This window comes from Fistularia commersonii, chromosome 17, assembly GCF_037954325.1.
Source record: "Fistularia commersonii isolate RoL2024-O1a breed Wild chromosome 17, RoL_Fcom_v1.0, whole genome shotgun sequence".
Classification (NCBI taxonomy): Eukaryota; Metazoa; Chordata; class Actinopteri; order Syngnathiformes; family Fistulariidae; genus Fistularia; species Fistularia commersonii.
Window position 1 is genome coordinate 2367808 of NC_141300.1, and position 15536 is coordinate 2383343.

At 50.2% G+C, this 15536-nt stretch overlaps 1 protein-coding gene across 1 annotated transcript in view; it reads left to right on the forward strand.

Annotated features, from left to right (window-relative positions):
• The window catches only part of syt7a (synaptotagmin VIIa), a 51511-nt gene extending 36210 nt beyond the window's left edge, over positions 1 to 15301 (forward strand). Inside the window, exons 8-13 of the mRNA XM_086163765.1 lie at positions 5729 to 5831; positions 10317 to 10584; positions 11561 to 11730; positions 11930 to 12044; positions 12200 to 12399; positions 14315 to 15301. Of these exons, the coding sequence (XP_086019891.1) occupies positions 5729 to 5831; positions 10317 to 10584; positions 11561 to 11730; positions 11930 to 12044; positions 12200 to 12399; positions 14315 to 14419 (961 nt within the window). The 3' untranslated portion in view covers positions 14420 to 15301. The remainder of the gene's footprint in view (positions 1 to 5728; positions 5832 to 10316; positions 10585 to 11560; positions 11731 to 11929; positions 12045 to 12199; positions 12400 to 14314) is intronic.
• Positions 15302 to 15536: the final 235 nt, after the last annotated feature.

The window sequence follows — 15536 nt, forward strand, 5'->3', positions numbered from 1 at the left end:
CAGACAGGGATGTTCATCAGACTGTCGCTCAGAAACACATCCGCTAGTTAGCGATTTATCAAGTCAGCAGAAGCAAGTGGACAGCTAACTGCTGGATAAGCCAGTAAATAATGAAAAGGCGTCGCCACCTATGACGCTCTGGCCAGGCTAGCGTTAGCTGTACTCGCCGCAACCAAGGATAAGTACCCAAGACAAACGAATGCTGATTAAATAAAGACGAATTTTGAGGCCGCTACTTTGATTGGCGCCCGTGAGAGGAATGACGACATCTCAGAAAAGCCACGGCGAGCCGATGGACGAGCTTTCGTCTTGGACGGGGAAAGCGTTACTGTGAATTTGCATCCGGTCGTTTCCTACAAGATAGAAATGATTGGCTTGTTTTTTCTTCTTCTGCCTCACCGAGGGCGACGACAGCCGTGACCTTCCTCAGCGATTAACCGAAGGAGCCCTGGTGACGGGGACAAGTATGTTAAGTGCAGAGAAAGGTCAGAGTCCGCGCTCGGTGCTTACCTCGCAGCGGTGCATTCACATGTTGCCCGTCCGCCGCTGAAAGCGAGCCAGGCCGACCGGCGGCGGCGTCCCTCCTCCCCGCCGGCCAACAGGAGGCGTCGGAGGGCAACGCGATCATCGCGCCAACCGCTAACCTTGCGCGCGGCTCCTTCGCGTAGAGGACGAGCCGCCAGCAGAGGCGACGGCTATCGCCCCGGCGTCTCGAGGAGGCCGGACGGTCGGTTTACGCGGCTCCCGGCGTCACGCGGGCTAGGACGCCTCCGCGGCGGGCGCCTCCGAGCCACCGACGCTCTTTGAAAGCTTAATTAGGATGCCGGAGTGGCTTCTTAATGCCTCATTGGCCACTCGCACAATGCACTCGCGATTCAGTGCGCCTATACTTTACGCCCCCCACGTCCACCGCTCCTGCTATAAACAGAGGCCGTATTCCTCAAGAGCTTTGAATCTAGATCTCCCTCTGAGCGGCGGGCCGGCCAGCCAATGAGGAGACGGGAGGGGGACGGTCCGCGACTCGTTGCCACATTAACATTCAGCCCCCCTCGCCTGTGGTCCTTCAATTATTCATCCATGCATGTTACATCATTCTGCGTAAGCCTGTGGAGTTCCTGTTTTAGAACCCATCTTGCCGATATTAATAGATACGGATGCATAATTCTCTGGCCCCCCCGGGGGGGAAGGGGGCGGGGCCCGCACATCGCCACCGCCGCACGCCGCTGCGCCATTCACGAGCCGATCCTGCGTTAAAGGCGAATAAACAAACCGGGCGAGCGAAGGTCACGACCTTTCATAAACCGATCAAATCCACGCAAGGTAATAAAAAAAAAAAAGACCACTAGGGGGCAGCGCCGCTCACCGAAGAGCAGGTTTTCGCGACACTACGAGATAACGCAACATCGGCGCGTGCTAGCATGTAAACATGTAAATTGATTACGCGGCGCTCGGCTAGCTCTGACAGCGCCGGTGGCGTTGCAGGCGCGGGCTAATCAGCAGGGTCCCGTGCATGTGCACGCCTCAGCGGCTGCGACGTGAAGGTGCGCTCTGTTGGGGGGAGGGAAGGGGGAGCAAGCAAGGCGGAAAAAGACTGGAGGGGCGGCGGGCGGGCGGGCGGGCGGGAGGAGGCGTATATCCATTCAACCATCCATCCATCCCTCCGTCCGTATGTCAGGAGCGGCCGAGGGAGAGATTTCAGAGTGGAAAAACAAACACTCGTCTTCCCGGGGAGCAAGAGGAGGAAGTACTTACCGGCGCCCCGCACCTGAACGCGCCGCGGGGTCAGCGCTCTCGCCCGCAGGTACATCCCCGGCTGCGCGCGCGCGCCCTCGCCACGTGCGCTCGGAAGTCTTCCGAAACGCCACCTCGGCCCGGCGTACTACAGCGGCGTATCGCCGTCAAAGTCCTACTACCTCCGAGGATTATTTACGGCCTGATTTGATTTGTCCCTCCTTACCGACCGGCACCGGATCCGCTCGGTCACATTCGGAGCGCCGGTAACTGAAATGTGATTAGAGTACTGCATTACAGGCGGAGGCAGAGTACCCGCCGCGCCGCCGGGGGGCCGGAGGCGGAGCTGCCGTCAGATCCAGGAAATGCCCAGTTCCTCTATGGGCTTCAGACTAATCACGTTTGCCACGCCGGATGGTAGATTTTAATATTTCAGAGGTTGTCCGCAGGTCACCCCTCCGCCCCCCCCCCCGAAAAAGTAAAAAGGAGTAAATCGGCATCTCAAGTACTCTGAACGGAAGTACACCGCATGGCTACGTTAGCGGGGGCGCGCACGAGCTGGGGGCGCCTGTCCTGATTGGAAATAGGGGCGCGGGGGTGAAACCAAGGCGACATGTTTGCAGAAATGTGAGTCCGAGTGTGTGTGTGTGTGTGTGTGTGTGTGTGATGGGATGGGATGGGGTGGGGCTTGGGTTTTTTTTTATCTCGCGTCTCTCTCCAGCCTAGAAGTGGAGTGTGTTTCCCTCCCCCTCCCCCCACTTCTTCGAGCCGCCGGCCCCCGGTCAGGTAACAAAACAGGATAGTATCACAGGACGGTGACACCCAGTGGCCCCGCCGCCTCCATGTGTCTGTTTGTGAAGGTGTGTGTCTGCGAGGCTCTCACCTGTACCTGTCATATATCCTGTGCCTTAGTTCTTTGTTCTCATTGTGTTTGCCTGTTTGCTGCAACCCCCCTCCCCTTTTAACACCCCCCCCCTTTTGAGTAACCCCTGGTTACACTCGCCCTGATCCCCCCCACCGCCACCACCGACCGCCCCATATGTATGGTCTTATGTTTTCCGGAGCCGTTGCTATGCCAACAGCCCACTTTCTCCAGCCGTGGGAGAATCAGATCTGTAGCTCGAGCCCGCTGCGCCCCCCACTGGACACAGCAGGAAACTGCAGGCTGTAAAGCTTCAAAATTCCCTCATGGCGGGAGGGGGAGGGGGGGCAGACGGAGAAAACAGCATCGGCGGCAAAAACAGTCGAAATCAAACGATAGCAGTGGATGATCTGGAGGGGACCACGCCTGCAGCCCCCCTTTTCCCCAACACCCCCCCCGGACGCTCTGCTCCACCCAGCCTGCAGGCGGCGCTGGAGCAGAGGAGCATCTCAGGTGTCGTCGAGCGGGTCGACCCCCCGCGACCCCCCCACATCCAGCCGTCCACGGCGGGGCCGGCTCTTACCTGAGAATGCGACCAACCTCCCCTGAATGGAGCATGAAACTGAATGAATAATTAAAGACCCGCGAGGAGGAGGCGGAGGAGGAAGGAGGTGCCTTACTTTACCTCAGAATCCCCAAGTCTCGCCCCCATAACCACCTCCACCCACCCCACCCGGCGACTAATACGACTAACACCAATTGATGAATCCCCGTCCCCCCCCGTCCCCCCAGCTCAGTGAGGCCTCCGTCTCCTCCGTTTCGCTCCTCTTTTATTTTATTTAATTTTTTTCTGTCTGTCTCCACGTCAGTAGGTTTGTCCTCTAAACAAAACAAAACAAATAAAATTTCAATGAATGGCGTGAACTTGCGTGCGGCTGCAGAACGAGGATGCTGGCCAGACAGACAGACCCCCCCCCCCCCCCCGACCCCTGACCCCTGACCCCCGACCCCCGTCCAGGCATTGCCCTCCCTACAGGCATATGTTGACCGCATATATGCACATGTAGCCAATGCCCACCCGTCACTTTTAGAGTGTCGCCGGGAAACCGAAAAAAAAACAAAAAAAAACATAAAGGTGCGATTCGGACCAATCGGGTGGCTCCGCCTCCTCCTCCGTGACACTCTAAATGTGCCCCCCCCCCCACCCCACCAGTGTTTTTTACCGCGCCCCCCCCCCACCCACCCCCCACCTCGCTGTGTGGTGCCGATTGTCACATGATCACACGTTTATTGGTTGCTCTCTGAAGAAAGATGGTTCTCGCTCCTTATTTTTTTACTTATTTATTGTCTCTTCTCCTTCTTCTCTTCCTCCTCCTCTCCCCCGCCCTTTGCATGTCTTCCCCCCTCCCTTTTTTTAAAAATACTGTGTGTGCGTAGCTCTTTATTTCCTCTCTTCTTCTTCTTCTTTGACTTATCAGACTGACCAAACTAAGCCTCTCTTGTGTTTCCAGGCTTTCCTTCCTTCGTCCTTCCTTCCTCCCTCCCTTCCCTCCTCCATTTCTTATCTCTTCTTGCAGCTCTTGTTTATTATTATTATTATTATTATTATTATTATTTAGTTTCTATCTGATGTGCTCTGGTTCTTGTAACAATCTCTCGCTCTCTCTTTGTTTTTTTTTTTCCTTTTTGGGTTTTGTCGTGACCTCACTGTTCATGCTATTAATACTTGCTATCTTCTCCTCCTCCTCCTCTTCCTCCTCTTCTTCTTCTTTTTTTCTTCTACAATGAATGTTTTTTTTTTCTCTGCTCGCTTTTTTTTTTTTTCTTTCTCACGTTCCTTCCGCCACGCGGAAAACCTTCAATCTAATCTACAGTGTATATGATTTCTGTTCAATGGATGTGTGTGTGTGTGTGTGTGTGTGTGTGTGGGTGTGTGTGTGTGTCTGCAACTTCAGCATCCTCTGGTCACATCGCTCTCTTTCTCTTTCTTTTTTTCCCTTGTTTCCTGTTCATTTATTGCCTAACAGTGTTTCAGTGTCCGGCCTCTCCATGTGCCTTCGACCAGTCGTCCAATGTGTGCCGTTGCATTGGCCAGGATCTTTGCATTGTTCTCTCTCTCTCTCTCTCTCTTTCTCTTTTTCTCCGTCTCTCACTCGTTCATTCTCCAATCCCACCTGCGAGCTCCGTATTTCCTCTCCGTCTCTCACGGCGGCTCTTCCTTTTCTTTGTTGTTTTTTTCTTTCTCCCAGAACACCACCCCTCCTTCCTCCTCCTCCTCCTCCTCCCTCCACGCTCTTTTATTTTGCCCCCCCCCCCCTTGAGTGAAGGATCTAAACGTGACGTGTGCCGCTTTCTCTTCTTCTTCTTCTTCCTCCTCTTCTTCTTCTCCTCCCGCTCACTAATCTCTTGTTTTATTGATGCCGGTCGAACACGCCGACGCCGTTAACGGAGATCTTTAAGCGTTTTTTTTTTTTTTTGTTTTTTTTTGTGGCGTCTGCTGTTCAATGTCCTCTCCATGTTGCTGTACATGTCTACCCCCGCGCCCCCCCCCCTATGTTAATTATAGTAACGCCATGTTGCTATACATGTCATTTTAACGTGTGTGTCTTGTTAATGTCCGTGGGAACGACAAGGGTCGGCCATTCACTCCCAGTAATAAATGGCTTTCTAAATTTAGCCGCTCTCTTCTGATGTCCTGCCTGGCGTTCTTGTCGAGGGGGGTGGCTGGTAGGGTGGGTGTTACGTGGACATTGGCGATCCACGCTCCCATTAGACGCCGCCCCGGCGCGCCGAAACGGTCTCAGTTCCAGCGCCTGCCGCTAATTGGCGCATCGTCTGGCGGGTCTCAGTCGGGCACCGCTAACGATGCTAATGATAGCTAGAGAAAGAACAGACCTCTTTGAAGCCGCGAGCTTGGATCCGATTGGCAGCTATTTTTTTTCTTTTATTGTTTTTTTTTTTTTTTTTTTTATGCCAAAGCAGGTGGAGGTTTGGACTCCCCCGTCCTCCCCCCTCGCCCCCTCCCTCCCCTCTCCCCCCACCCCCGGCGTTCTCTCTTTACCGGAGACGTCTCTGTGCGTGTCGTCGCCGCCGTTCCCCCCCCGGGTTAACTTTGCCCTCTCTTCTCCCTCACAGGGGCAACAAGCCGGCCAACAGCCCCAAAGGCCAGCCCCCGGATGCCGACGGCCACTCCTCCGTGACAGACCTTGCCAACTCTCTCACCGGGGACATGGTGATGGTAAGACACTTAAGAAGTTGGATTTAGCGATAAAAAGCGAAGGGCTAAGTGACTTGGAGGGGTGTGGCATCCAAACCACTGCTCCTGATCTGGCGGTGGACTGGGTGCCAACCAGGATTCTGAACCTTCTCTTGGTGTGGAGAAGGCTGGAGCGGTCGGAGTTCTGGAATTGATTGACCGCTCCGGTGAGGAAGCTTTTCGGTCGCAGTGGGCGGAGTGCTGGAGCCCATCCCGGCCGTGATTGGCTGAGAGGACATGTATGAAGACGAATGAAGACGAATGAAGAATAAACAGTGTTAACAGTATATATAAACAAGTAGGGCTCATATGAACAAGTTGCACCTAAACAATATGACAATATTCAAACAGTATAAACGTGCAAAAATTGCGATTAGCAGTGAACAACAGCGGTAGTGACACTCGAAAGCAGGAGTGCACACACCTTAGTAGCGCGCAAGCTACTATTATCCTTGATGTCGTTGCTTGTTCCCTCTGCTGTCTATCTATTTATTGATGTCTTTTACTTTTTCTAATTGTCTTCTGATTGTCTCTCTGTTTATATTTATATTCATATTTATTGACAGTGTCACACTGTTGTGACAAAAGAATTTCCCCGATGGGGATCAATAATTTTTTTCTTATCTTATCTTACTTATAGACATTTCCAGTCAAAATGATCTACCTGCTATGAAAATGCAAACCATATTTGTTTATAGATATATTGAGAATTCTTTCTATGTGCAATATACGTTGGTGTACCTTGCATAATGGCATGAACCCATATTGCGCAATACAACTCTGCACATTGTTTGTCATGACCTTAATCTGATGATTTGCACTGAATGAAATCAGCCAGGGACGTATCGTTCGAATAGTAGCTACTGCTAGCCAGCCTCAAGCGCCATGCCAAACGATCATCAGTCATGGTAGAACGATATTTGGACTTAATGATCTTCACGTGGGAAAAGATTGACACGTAAATAAGTGGACTACTGTGATTTTAGGTCCTTCACACTTCTCCTCGTCAGCTCGCTTTTTGGAGGGAAGTCAGTTTTGCCGTTTTTATGAACAGTTGGAAAATGTTGCAATGGTAGACTGGCAGATGAGGCAAACGCACTTCGAAAAAAAGTCCTCCTCCCACTCCCTGTGGAAGGGGTATGTTTTTGGCTTCTTACTCGGTCCGGCTCCTCCACTTATTTTACTACCCTTTCTTATGTTTAAAATAAATACATTGGAGGATAACGAGGTAACTCGCTAGCTTGCTTGAGCTTTGTAGCACTTAGCGCCGTTGTGCGTGTATGTGTCAGAAAAGGTCAGATTTCAGACCGGTCGCCCTGTACTTCAATTAATTGACAAATTTCATCCTGATGACGGATAATAGGCTGACATTTATTTTTTGACATCATGCGAACTATTCACGCTACCTCTGCCATCAACCGGTAGACGGCAATAGATGTTTTGGGCCCCTCTGACCTATGGTGTCCAAGTGAGTGGATGTGTAGAAGAGTGAATGAATGGACACATGAGTAGATGAATGAATGAAAGAGAAGTCTATTGAGAGTAGAGCTGGGTGTTAAATGCACACTCCTTCACACACTTGGGGCGAAGGAGTGTGTTGCTGAAGGAGCTGCTCAGCGCCATCATGATGTTCTGCATGGGGTGGGAGGCGTTGTTCATCAGAGATGATAGCTTAGCTACCACCCTCCTCTCTCCCTCCCAAGACGGAACTAGCCTTTCTCCGCAGTTCTTCCTGTCAGCCGCTGCTCCAGCGGACTGCTCCAAAGAAAACGGCTGATGCCACTACAGTGTCGAGGAAGGTCCTTAGGAGAGCACTCCGAAGGAGTCTCCTCAGCACATACGACTGCAGACGCTAACCTCTGCGCCGCCGTAATTCCCATCCACACATTTGTCCATTCATTCTGGATCATAATGAATCGGTCCACTCCTCCATTCATGAAGGTGCATACCATTGTTGTGTTATAAGGCGCAAGACACTTAACCCCTAACTGCTCCCCTGGCGCTGGTGGACGGCATGATCGGTTAATTGCAGAGAACGCATTAATAAAGGATATATTATTGTTCGGTTGTCAGAGATGAAGATGTTGAGGTTCTCTTTGGGAGTGACCAGGATGGATAGGATCAGGAATGAGTCTGTCAGAGGAACAGCACATGTTAGATGTTTTGGAGAGAAGGTCAGAGAAGCCAGACTGAGACGGTTCGGTCATGTACAGAGGAGGGATAGAGAATATATTGGTAGACGGATGTTTGAATTGGAGCTGCCAGGCAAGAGGTCTGGAGGAAGACCAAGGAGAAGATTTATGGACGTAGTGAGGTAGTTGGTGTGAGAGAGGAGGATACAGAGAATAGGGTTCGATGGAGAAAGTTGACTCGCTGTGGCGACACCTGACGGGAAAAGCCGAAAGAAGAAGAAGAAGAAGAAGATATTATTGTTCAGTTGTAACAAATACAGAAATTTTAAATCTTTCGTCTTCCACAAATCCATCAAAAATTCCTCTTCAGCGTCTAACAGTTGGGCGATTTCGACATCCACGGGCAGATCGTGGTGTAACTCGCCCGGCGCCGCTTTCCCCGTCTCTGTAAAATAGTGTTCGCCTTCGGTCACCCAAAGCTCCCACGCGGCTCTCAATTTAACCTTGAACTCCCTGTTGACACAAATATCCAGCGGGTGGAGTTCTTTGGAATGACGGCGAGCTCCGAATTCGTTTTCTTCACTTCGTTTTTAACGGTATTGGCGAGATGGGTGCACCTGCAGTCGTAGATCAATAGGGATGGAGAGGTGTGGGAAAAAAAACATCCGGTCTCTTCTCTCATTTTCTTTCTTATCCATCTGACCCTTTGGGTTGGCCTTGACAACGACCCGGCTGGAAACTTTTCTTTCGGCAAAGTCGTCCTCTTAAAAAATAACTGAGCCCATCACGCTTTGTTACCACGGAAACTCCATTTAGTCTTCTTTACTCGGTGCAGTTCACCTGCTTGCTTCCTCCACTTCCGCGCCATTGATTCCCTCACGTTGAATTATTTCGTTGCCGCTCTATTCCAATGATCTACTGCGTAACTGAAAGCCTCGTGTTTGAATTCTGCGTTGTAAGTATGGCTTTTAACAGGGGTCCTCACACACTCAAATGTACAGTAATATTCTCTCGAAGCACAGTACGGTAAGTGTACTACATACTGTTCTGATTGGTTGATGGTTGCCAGAGTAAGCAGAAACCTGAAGTTAGTGCGAGGTTAGATCAACGTTGTATTCCAGCACTACATAATCTAACATTGTCTGACGTTGCAACCCATATTCAACCAAGGACCAACTTTAGCACAAGGTGGGAACGATCCGACAATCAATCAAGCGGAGCGGCTTTGTCACTTACCGAAGTCGCACTAAAACATTTTGACAGATTTTTGAGCGCAGTGTACCGCGTAAAATGGGTTCGAGGTCAGTAAGCACAACAAGACCTCATACATAAGGCTGATTTTTGTGACAATGAAAGAATTTAAGATGCATCTTATAGTGCAAAAAAATACGTTATCGTGTTTTTTTAAGCCGTCTGGGATCGCTGTGACATAAGTGTGGACCGTCGGACTCCGTCCCCACACACACACACACACACATCCCCAAGGTCAGATGGTCTAGCGGCCAGCTTCACTTCCTCAAAATCAGCCAAGCACAGAAAACACGAGCAGCAGGTGGCGTCGCAGTAAAATGGACTGATTAGACAGTCGATACTCAAAATCAAGGCGATGTAATGGTGAGTAGTTGTAAGTCCCTGTGATGGAGCAGTCCGGGATGAACCAGAATTGGCTCTAGCCCCCCACCGGGTGTAACATGAGGGGTGTAGATAATGAATGAATGAATAATTTGAGTAACTAAAACCAGTGTCCGGTTCTCCAGCGGGGACGGGAAGACAGGAAGTGACAGCAGGTGGAGCTACAAGGAGAAAGGAAGTGACCAGGAAGCCTCAAGTGCAGGCTGCCAACCTTGAGCTCTCTCTCCATTCCCTGTCTCTCTTTCTCTTTCTCTCTATCTCTGCTGTTTTCTATCAGATAGTGGCCTTTTTTTTTTAGTGCTCGTCATGATAAAGCGGTCTTAGTGGCTGAGAGGGAGGAAAGTGTGGTCTAGAGCTCCCCTATCATCAATCTGGGCGCCTCCCGCCTCTTAAGAACATTAGTAAGGAAATTAAACTCCGTCCGTCTTCTTAATGTCACACCAATCTCTGCCTTTGAGCAGCCGCTCGAGTGCGTCGCCGCTGCCGCCGCCGCCGCCGCCGCCGCCGCCACACAAACCCTGCTTTAATATCTCCTCTGCCTTCAGAGCTTCCCCTGTCATGTTCTGTCTTGGAGTGTGTGTTCCTCGGAGAGTGTGTGTGCCCTTGTGTTGAACTTCTGTGGCCGACTGGCTGATTTCCCGGCCGCTGCACGAGCGTGTATTTATTCTGTCGCCATTATCCCCCGCACCCCTCTTCCTCGCAGCTCTCCCCGGGTTCGGAGGATGACGACGGCGAGGGGCCCATCAGCGAGAAGCTGGGCCGGATCCAGTTCAGCATAGGCTACAGCTTCCAGAACACGACCCTCACCGTCAAAGTTCTCAGGGGCCAGGAACTGCCTGCCAAGGACTTCTCCGGCACCTCGGACCCCTTCGTCAAGATCTACCTGCTGCCCGACAAGAAGCACAAGCTGGAGACCAAGGTCAAGAGGAAGAACCTCAACCCGCACTGGAACGAGACCTTCCTGTTTGAGGGTCCGTGTCTTCTCCCTCTTTGCTCTTGGTTGTGTAGAGACAAAATTACACAACTGTATTTCTGTATATCGAAAGAAGCATACGACCGGGTGCCAAGAGAGGAGCTATGATACCGAATGACATGCGCAGGCGCAGGACATGTATGCTGGCTATAAGACAGTGGGGACGTGTGTCATAGGTGAGATGGAGTTTACCATGGAGGTGGGAGTGCATCAGGGATTTGCTCTGAGCCCCTTCTTGTTTGCTAAGGTGATGGACAGGCCGACAGATGAGATTAGACAGGCACCTCCGTGGACTATGATATTGGCAGATGGCACTGTGATCTGTAGTGAGAGCAGGGAGCAGGCGGAGAAACATCTGGAGAGGTGGAGGTATGCTCTGGAAGGTGTGTGAATGAGGTGGACCCAAGTGGAACGGTAAGGCTACAGGAAGTACTAAGGGTCAACTGTCCAGAGCAACGGAGAGGGTGAAGAAGAGGTGAAGAGACGCGTGGAAGCACGGTGGAATTGGTGGAGAAATTCCAAGAGATGACAAAAGAGATTCAGCCTGCCTGAAAGGAAAGGTGCTGCCATGTTGTCCGGTTTAGACACTTAGGAGAAGATTTGGGGCAGCAGAGGTGGACGTGGAGGCTCTCCTTGGGACTGAGGAGGATGGAGAGGATCAGCAATGAGTCCTTCAGAGGGACAGCACATGGTAGATGGCCCGGAGATCACGTGGTTTTGATATGGACGGAGGAGAGACAGCGAAGATCTGGGTAGAAGGATGATGAGGTCGGAGCTGCCTGGAAGGAGGTCTGGAGGAAGGCCAGAGAGGAGGTTTTGGAAAGAGGACAAGAAGTAAGTTGTTGTGCAAGAAGAAGTTGTCGAGGAGAAGGCTAGATGGAGCAAGATGATTTCGTTTGGTCACCCCTAAGGGGAGCAGCCTGAAGACACCCCTCCATTCACCCCCGCCGCACCTTCTCTTTCCTTCTCCTCAGGTTTCCCCTATGAGAAGGTGCGAGAGCGTACGCTCTACCTGCAGGTGCTGGACTACGACCGGTTCAGCCGGAACGACCCCATCGGGGAGGTGTCCATCCCGCTCAACAAGGTGGAGCTGGGGCAGATCAAGACCTTCTGGAAGGAGCTCAAGCCCTGCAGTGATGGCAGCGTAAGGATGGGGGAGGTCGTTTTAAAAAAGCCCCATGTTATCTCCCGGTCGATGCAAATTCTGGGTTGAGGAATGGCTTGGCCCGTCCGTGAACCGAAGAGCAGACGCTCCCAGACAAAATCCGACATCAGAGCTGCATGTGTGTGTGTGTGTGTGTGTGTGTGTGTGTGTGTGTGTGTGCGCGCGCGCGCTTCCACAGGGGAGGCGAGGGGACCTTCTCGTGTCGCTCTGCTATAATCCCACCGCCAACACCATCACTGTGAACATCATCAAAGCCCGTAATCTCAAAGCCATGGATATCGGGGGCACCTCAGGTAGGAGCTCTACTTCCTCTCCCATTTGTCATCACCGAAAGCCCTTCTCTCATGCCGAGAACCTCCAGGCTTCCAGCTGAAGGCGTGTCTTGCTTCGAGGTGGAGGTATTAGCATGAGTGGACTTCACGTATCACCTTCCGGGTCCGTGTTGCAGATCCCTACGTGAAGGTGTGGCTGATGCACAAGGACAAGCGCGTGGAGAAGAAGAAGACGGTGACGATGAAACGCTGCCTGAACCCCGTCTTCAACGAGTCCTTCCCCTTCGACGTGCCCGCTCACGTGCTGAGGGAGACCACCATCATCATCACCGTCATGGACAAGGACAGGCTCAGCCGCAACGACGTCATCGGCAAGGTAACGCCCTGGTCTTCTTCTCAAGAACGTCTCAAGAATCACCCTTTCACAAACAGTGACACCTTGACTCAGGAGTTGAATGAGTTCCCCGGGCGAGATAGTGGCTCCGCAGCTCGTGGATCAAATGACAGTAATTTCCGGACTATTGAGCGCTCTTGAATATAAGACGAAAAATAATTAAGAATATATCAAGAATCGAGATTTTCGATTGTCATTACGCAGGCAGTGACAATTTGAAACGAGAGCTCCCCCGCTCGGAGCATGCGCAGGGTTTTTATAAAAATAAAAATACATAAACACGTAATAAAAATGAAAATAAACACGTTATTTACATACTGCACTGTTTAAAGAGTTTAAAGTGGGTACATATATATATATATATATATATATATATGCACATTTATTTATTTTTACTGAATTTAACATTTTCATTTTTTTATATTTATTTTATACAAATGTATTATTATCATATAATAATACAGTGACGTATGATATAATGTTATACTTCACTAAATGTAAAATGTTTATATTTATTTTATACTAAATATATATCTATACATATATAGACTGCACTTGTCTTTAAGCCACAGGTGTCCACTTTGTAACATGAGATATTTACACAGAAACATTACTTTTACTTTTTATTGAATACATAGCGGTAACATCCACACATGCGTGCTGGAAATGCTTTTTTTTTTTTAAGCAGTCAGTGCCTGTGACATGGCTGCTGAAAAAGATGAATAATAATTAACCCAAGGAAAAGTCCATCCGTCCATCCATTTTCTATCCCCGCTTTGTCCCTCTCAGCTGATCGCTATCTTGGTCTTCCTGCGCACTTAAACCATTAAAGTTGTCTTCTTTGGTGTCGGAATTGAACGGCCTCAGAATATCACGATAATTTCAGTGGTCCGATGTGAAGAGGCTAAATCTTTTGGCGGCGTGAAGCTTGTTAGGGCCCAAAAAATCCATAAATTAGCCGCGTAGTTGTTTAAACCGCTGTGTTCATAGTGTGGAAAAAAGTAACGGCTTTTAGTTTCCGGAAATTATGGTAAATTCCCATATTGAAATAAATTGAAACACCGTTTATCTGTTCCAGACCGACGGTTTTGTTATGTATTTTTTCAAGCAGACAAATGTTCTTTGTAGATAGATAATGTAGAAAAAAAGTTACAAAACAGAATTAAGATAAATAAACTGGTTTCATTAAGTGTGTTTACCTTGAAGATCGGACAAAGATGCCAGTGGAGGGAGTTTTTCATTTGGTGCTCCATCCTTAGCTTGCAGGCTACAATGTGTTGCTCAATTAGCTACATTTTAGCTACATCGGCTGGATTTTAGCTACACGTGTATTTACCTTGAAGATCTGATTTGGTGCTAACTCAACTTTCGCTAGCTGCTACAATGTGTTGCTAAATGTTACTTTGCTCCACTTGGTGTCTAAACTCCATTTATGGACGGATTGAAGTCCCTCCTCTTTCTAAAACCGTCAAACCGACCCCGACCGGCTTTGACCGCCTGCCGCACCAAATCCCCGTAAACATCTCCTACCTTCTCAGAGATGACGCTCTCCGTCACCACATCTCACTGATTTCTCTTCACGAACGAGCCCATCACATGCACACGTCACTGTTTTTCCATTATTTTCTCTTGGCTAGCTAGCTAGCTAGCGGCGGCGCATCTCTCAGTCTTTAAACGCCACTTCAGGGACAGTTGATGCATCTAACCCAAAAAAAAAAAAAAAAAAAAAAAAACGAAAGCCAATGCACTCGGACGTCAAGGTTCCACTGTAAAACCCCAGCTGTTCCGTTTAGCGTTAGCATCACGATACCCCTTTTGTAATTTGTGTGTGTGTGGAGTTGGTAAAGCCCCAGATGAGCCGGTTAACCCCTTAGCGTCCATCTGTTCTCACCCCCAGATCTACCTGTCGTGGAAGAGCGGACCGGCCGAGGTGAAGCACTGGAAAGACATGCTCGCCCGGCCGCGCACTAACGTCGCCCAATGGCACGCCCTCAAGGCCTGATGGCGCTCCCCCCTTCCCCCCCCCATCACCCCCAACCACCCCGCCCCACCCCCTCCTCCCGTTCCTTATGCACAAGACTGACTTGCTGCCAGGCTGTGAAACACGGGTACAATTAGCCATCTGCTCTCTTTAGACCTTTAAAAACGCTTCCTCCTCCTCCTCCTTAAGTTAGATACCCCCGTCTCTACCTGTCTGCCCCACCGGCCCCGAACCCTCTTGTAATCCTACGACTACTCCAGGTACACCATGCTATACAGTTTGTACTGTATGTACATAAAGGTATAAATATATTAGGCGTATAGATTGGCAGCCCCCTCCCGTCCCAGTACACTTGACTAATACAAGGTATCCATAGCCTTTTCCGCCATTTTTCCGCCCCGTCCATCTCAAGTGTACTTACCCCCCCCCCCCCCCCCCGCCCACACACACACACACCCAGCCGCCACATTTAATTTTCAGCCAAAGGTGTGAAAAACAACCGTTTCTGATAGAAGCAGCTGGAACTCACCCTCTCCACCTCCTCTTCTTCTTCTTCTTCTTCGTCATCTTTTACTTTTCCTCTGTTTCCACTTCCTCTGGCACAATATTAGAGACCCCCCCCCCCCCCCTTCCCCGACCCCTCGAACTCCCGCCCTCCGAACCTTCACCCTTGTCGTCTGTGTGCCGTGGGTGCTGTGCTGTAGCTCCAACAAAAAAAAAAAAAAAGAAAAAGAAAAAAAAGAAAATAGATGAAAATTATATATAAATATATAAATATATAAATGTATACGGGACTTTTACGGCGCCGGGGAAGCGGGAACGTGGCGGGATCCTGATTTCCGCCCCCAACCGCCCAACCACCGCCCCTTCCCCTCCCGATATATGGAAGAAAAAAAAAATAAACGACGTCAAAAAGGAGAGAATCCACGGAGGAACGAACAGAACCCGGCCGGCTGGAGGAAGAGGAGGGAACAGAAAAACCCCATGAATCCCAGATGATACAATGATGTCACTTTCCACGCCGCCGCCAAGATCTTCCTCCGCCACCAGGTCTTTGCGCTGCTCTCGTTTCGCCCTGATACGTGTGCACAAGCGCGCACGTGTGTGTGTGTGTGTGTGTGTGTGTGTGTGCGTGTGT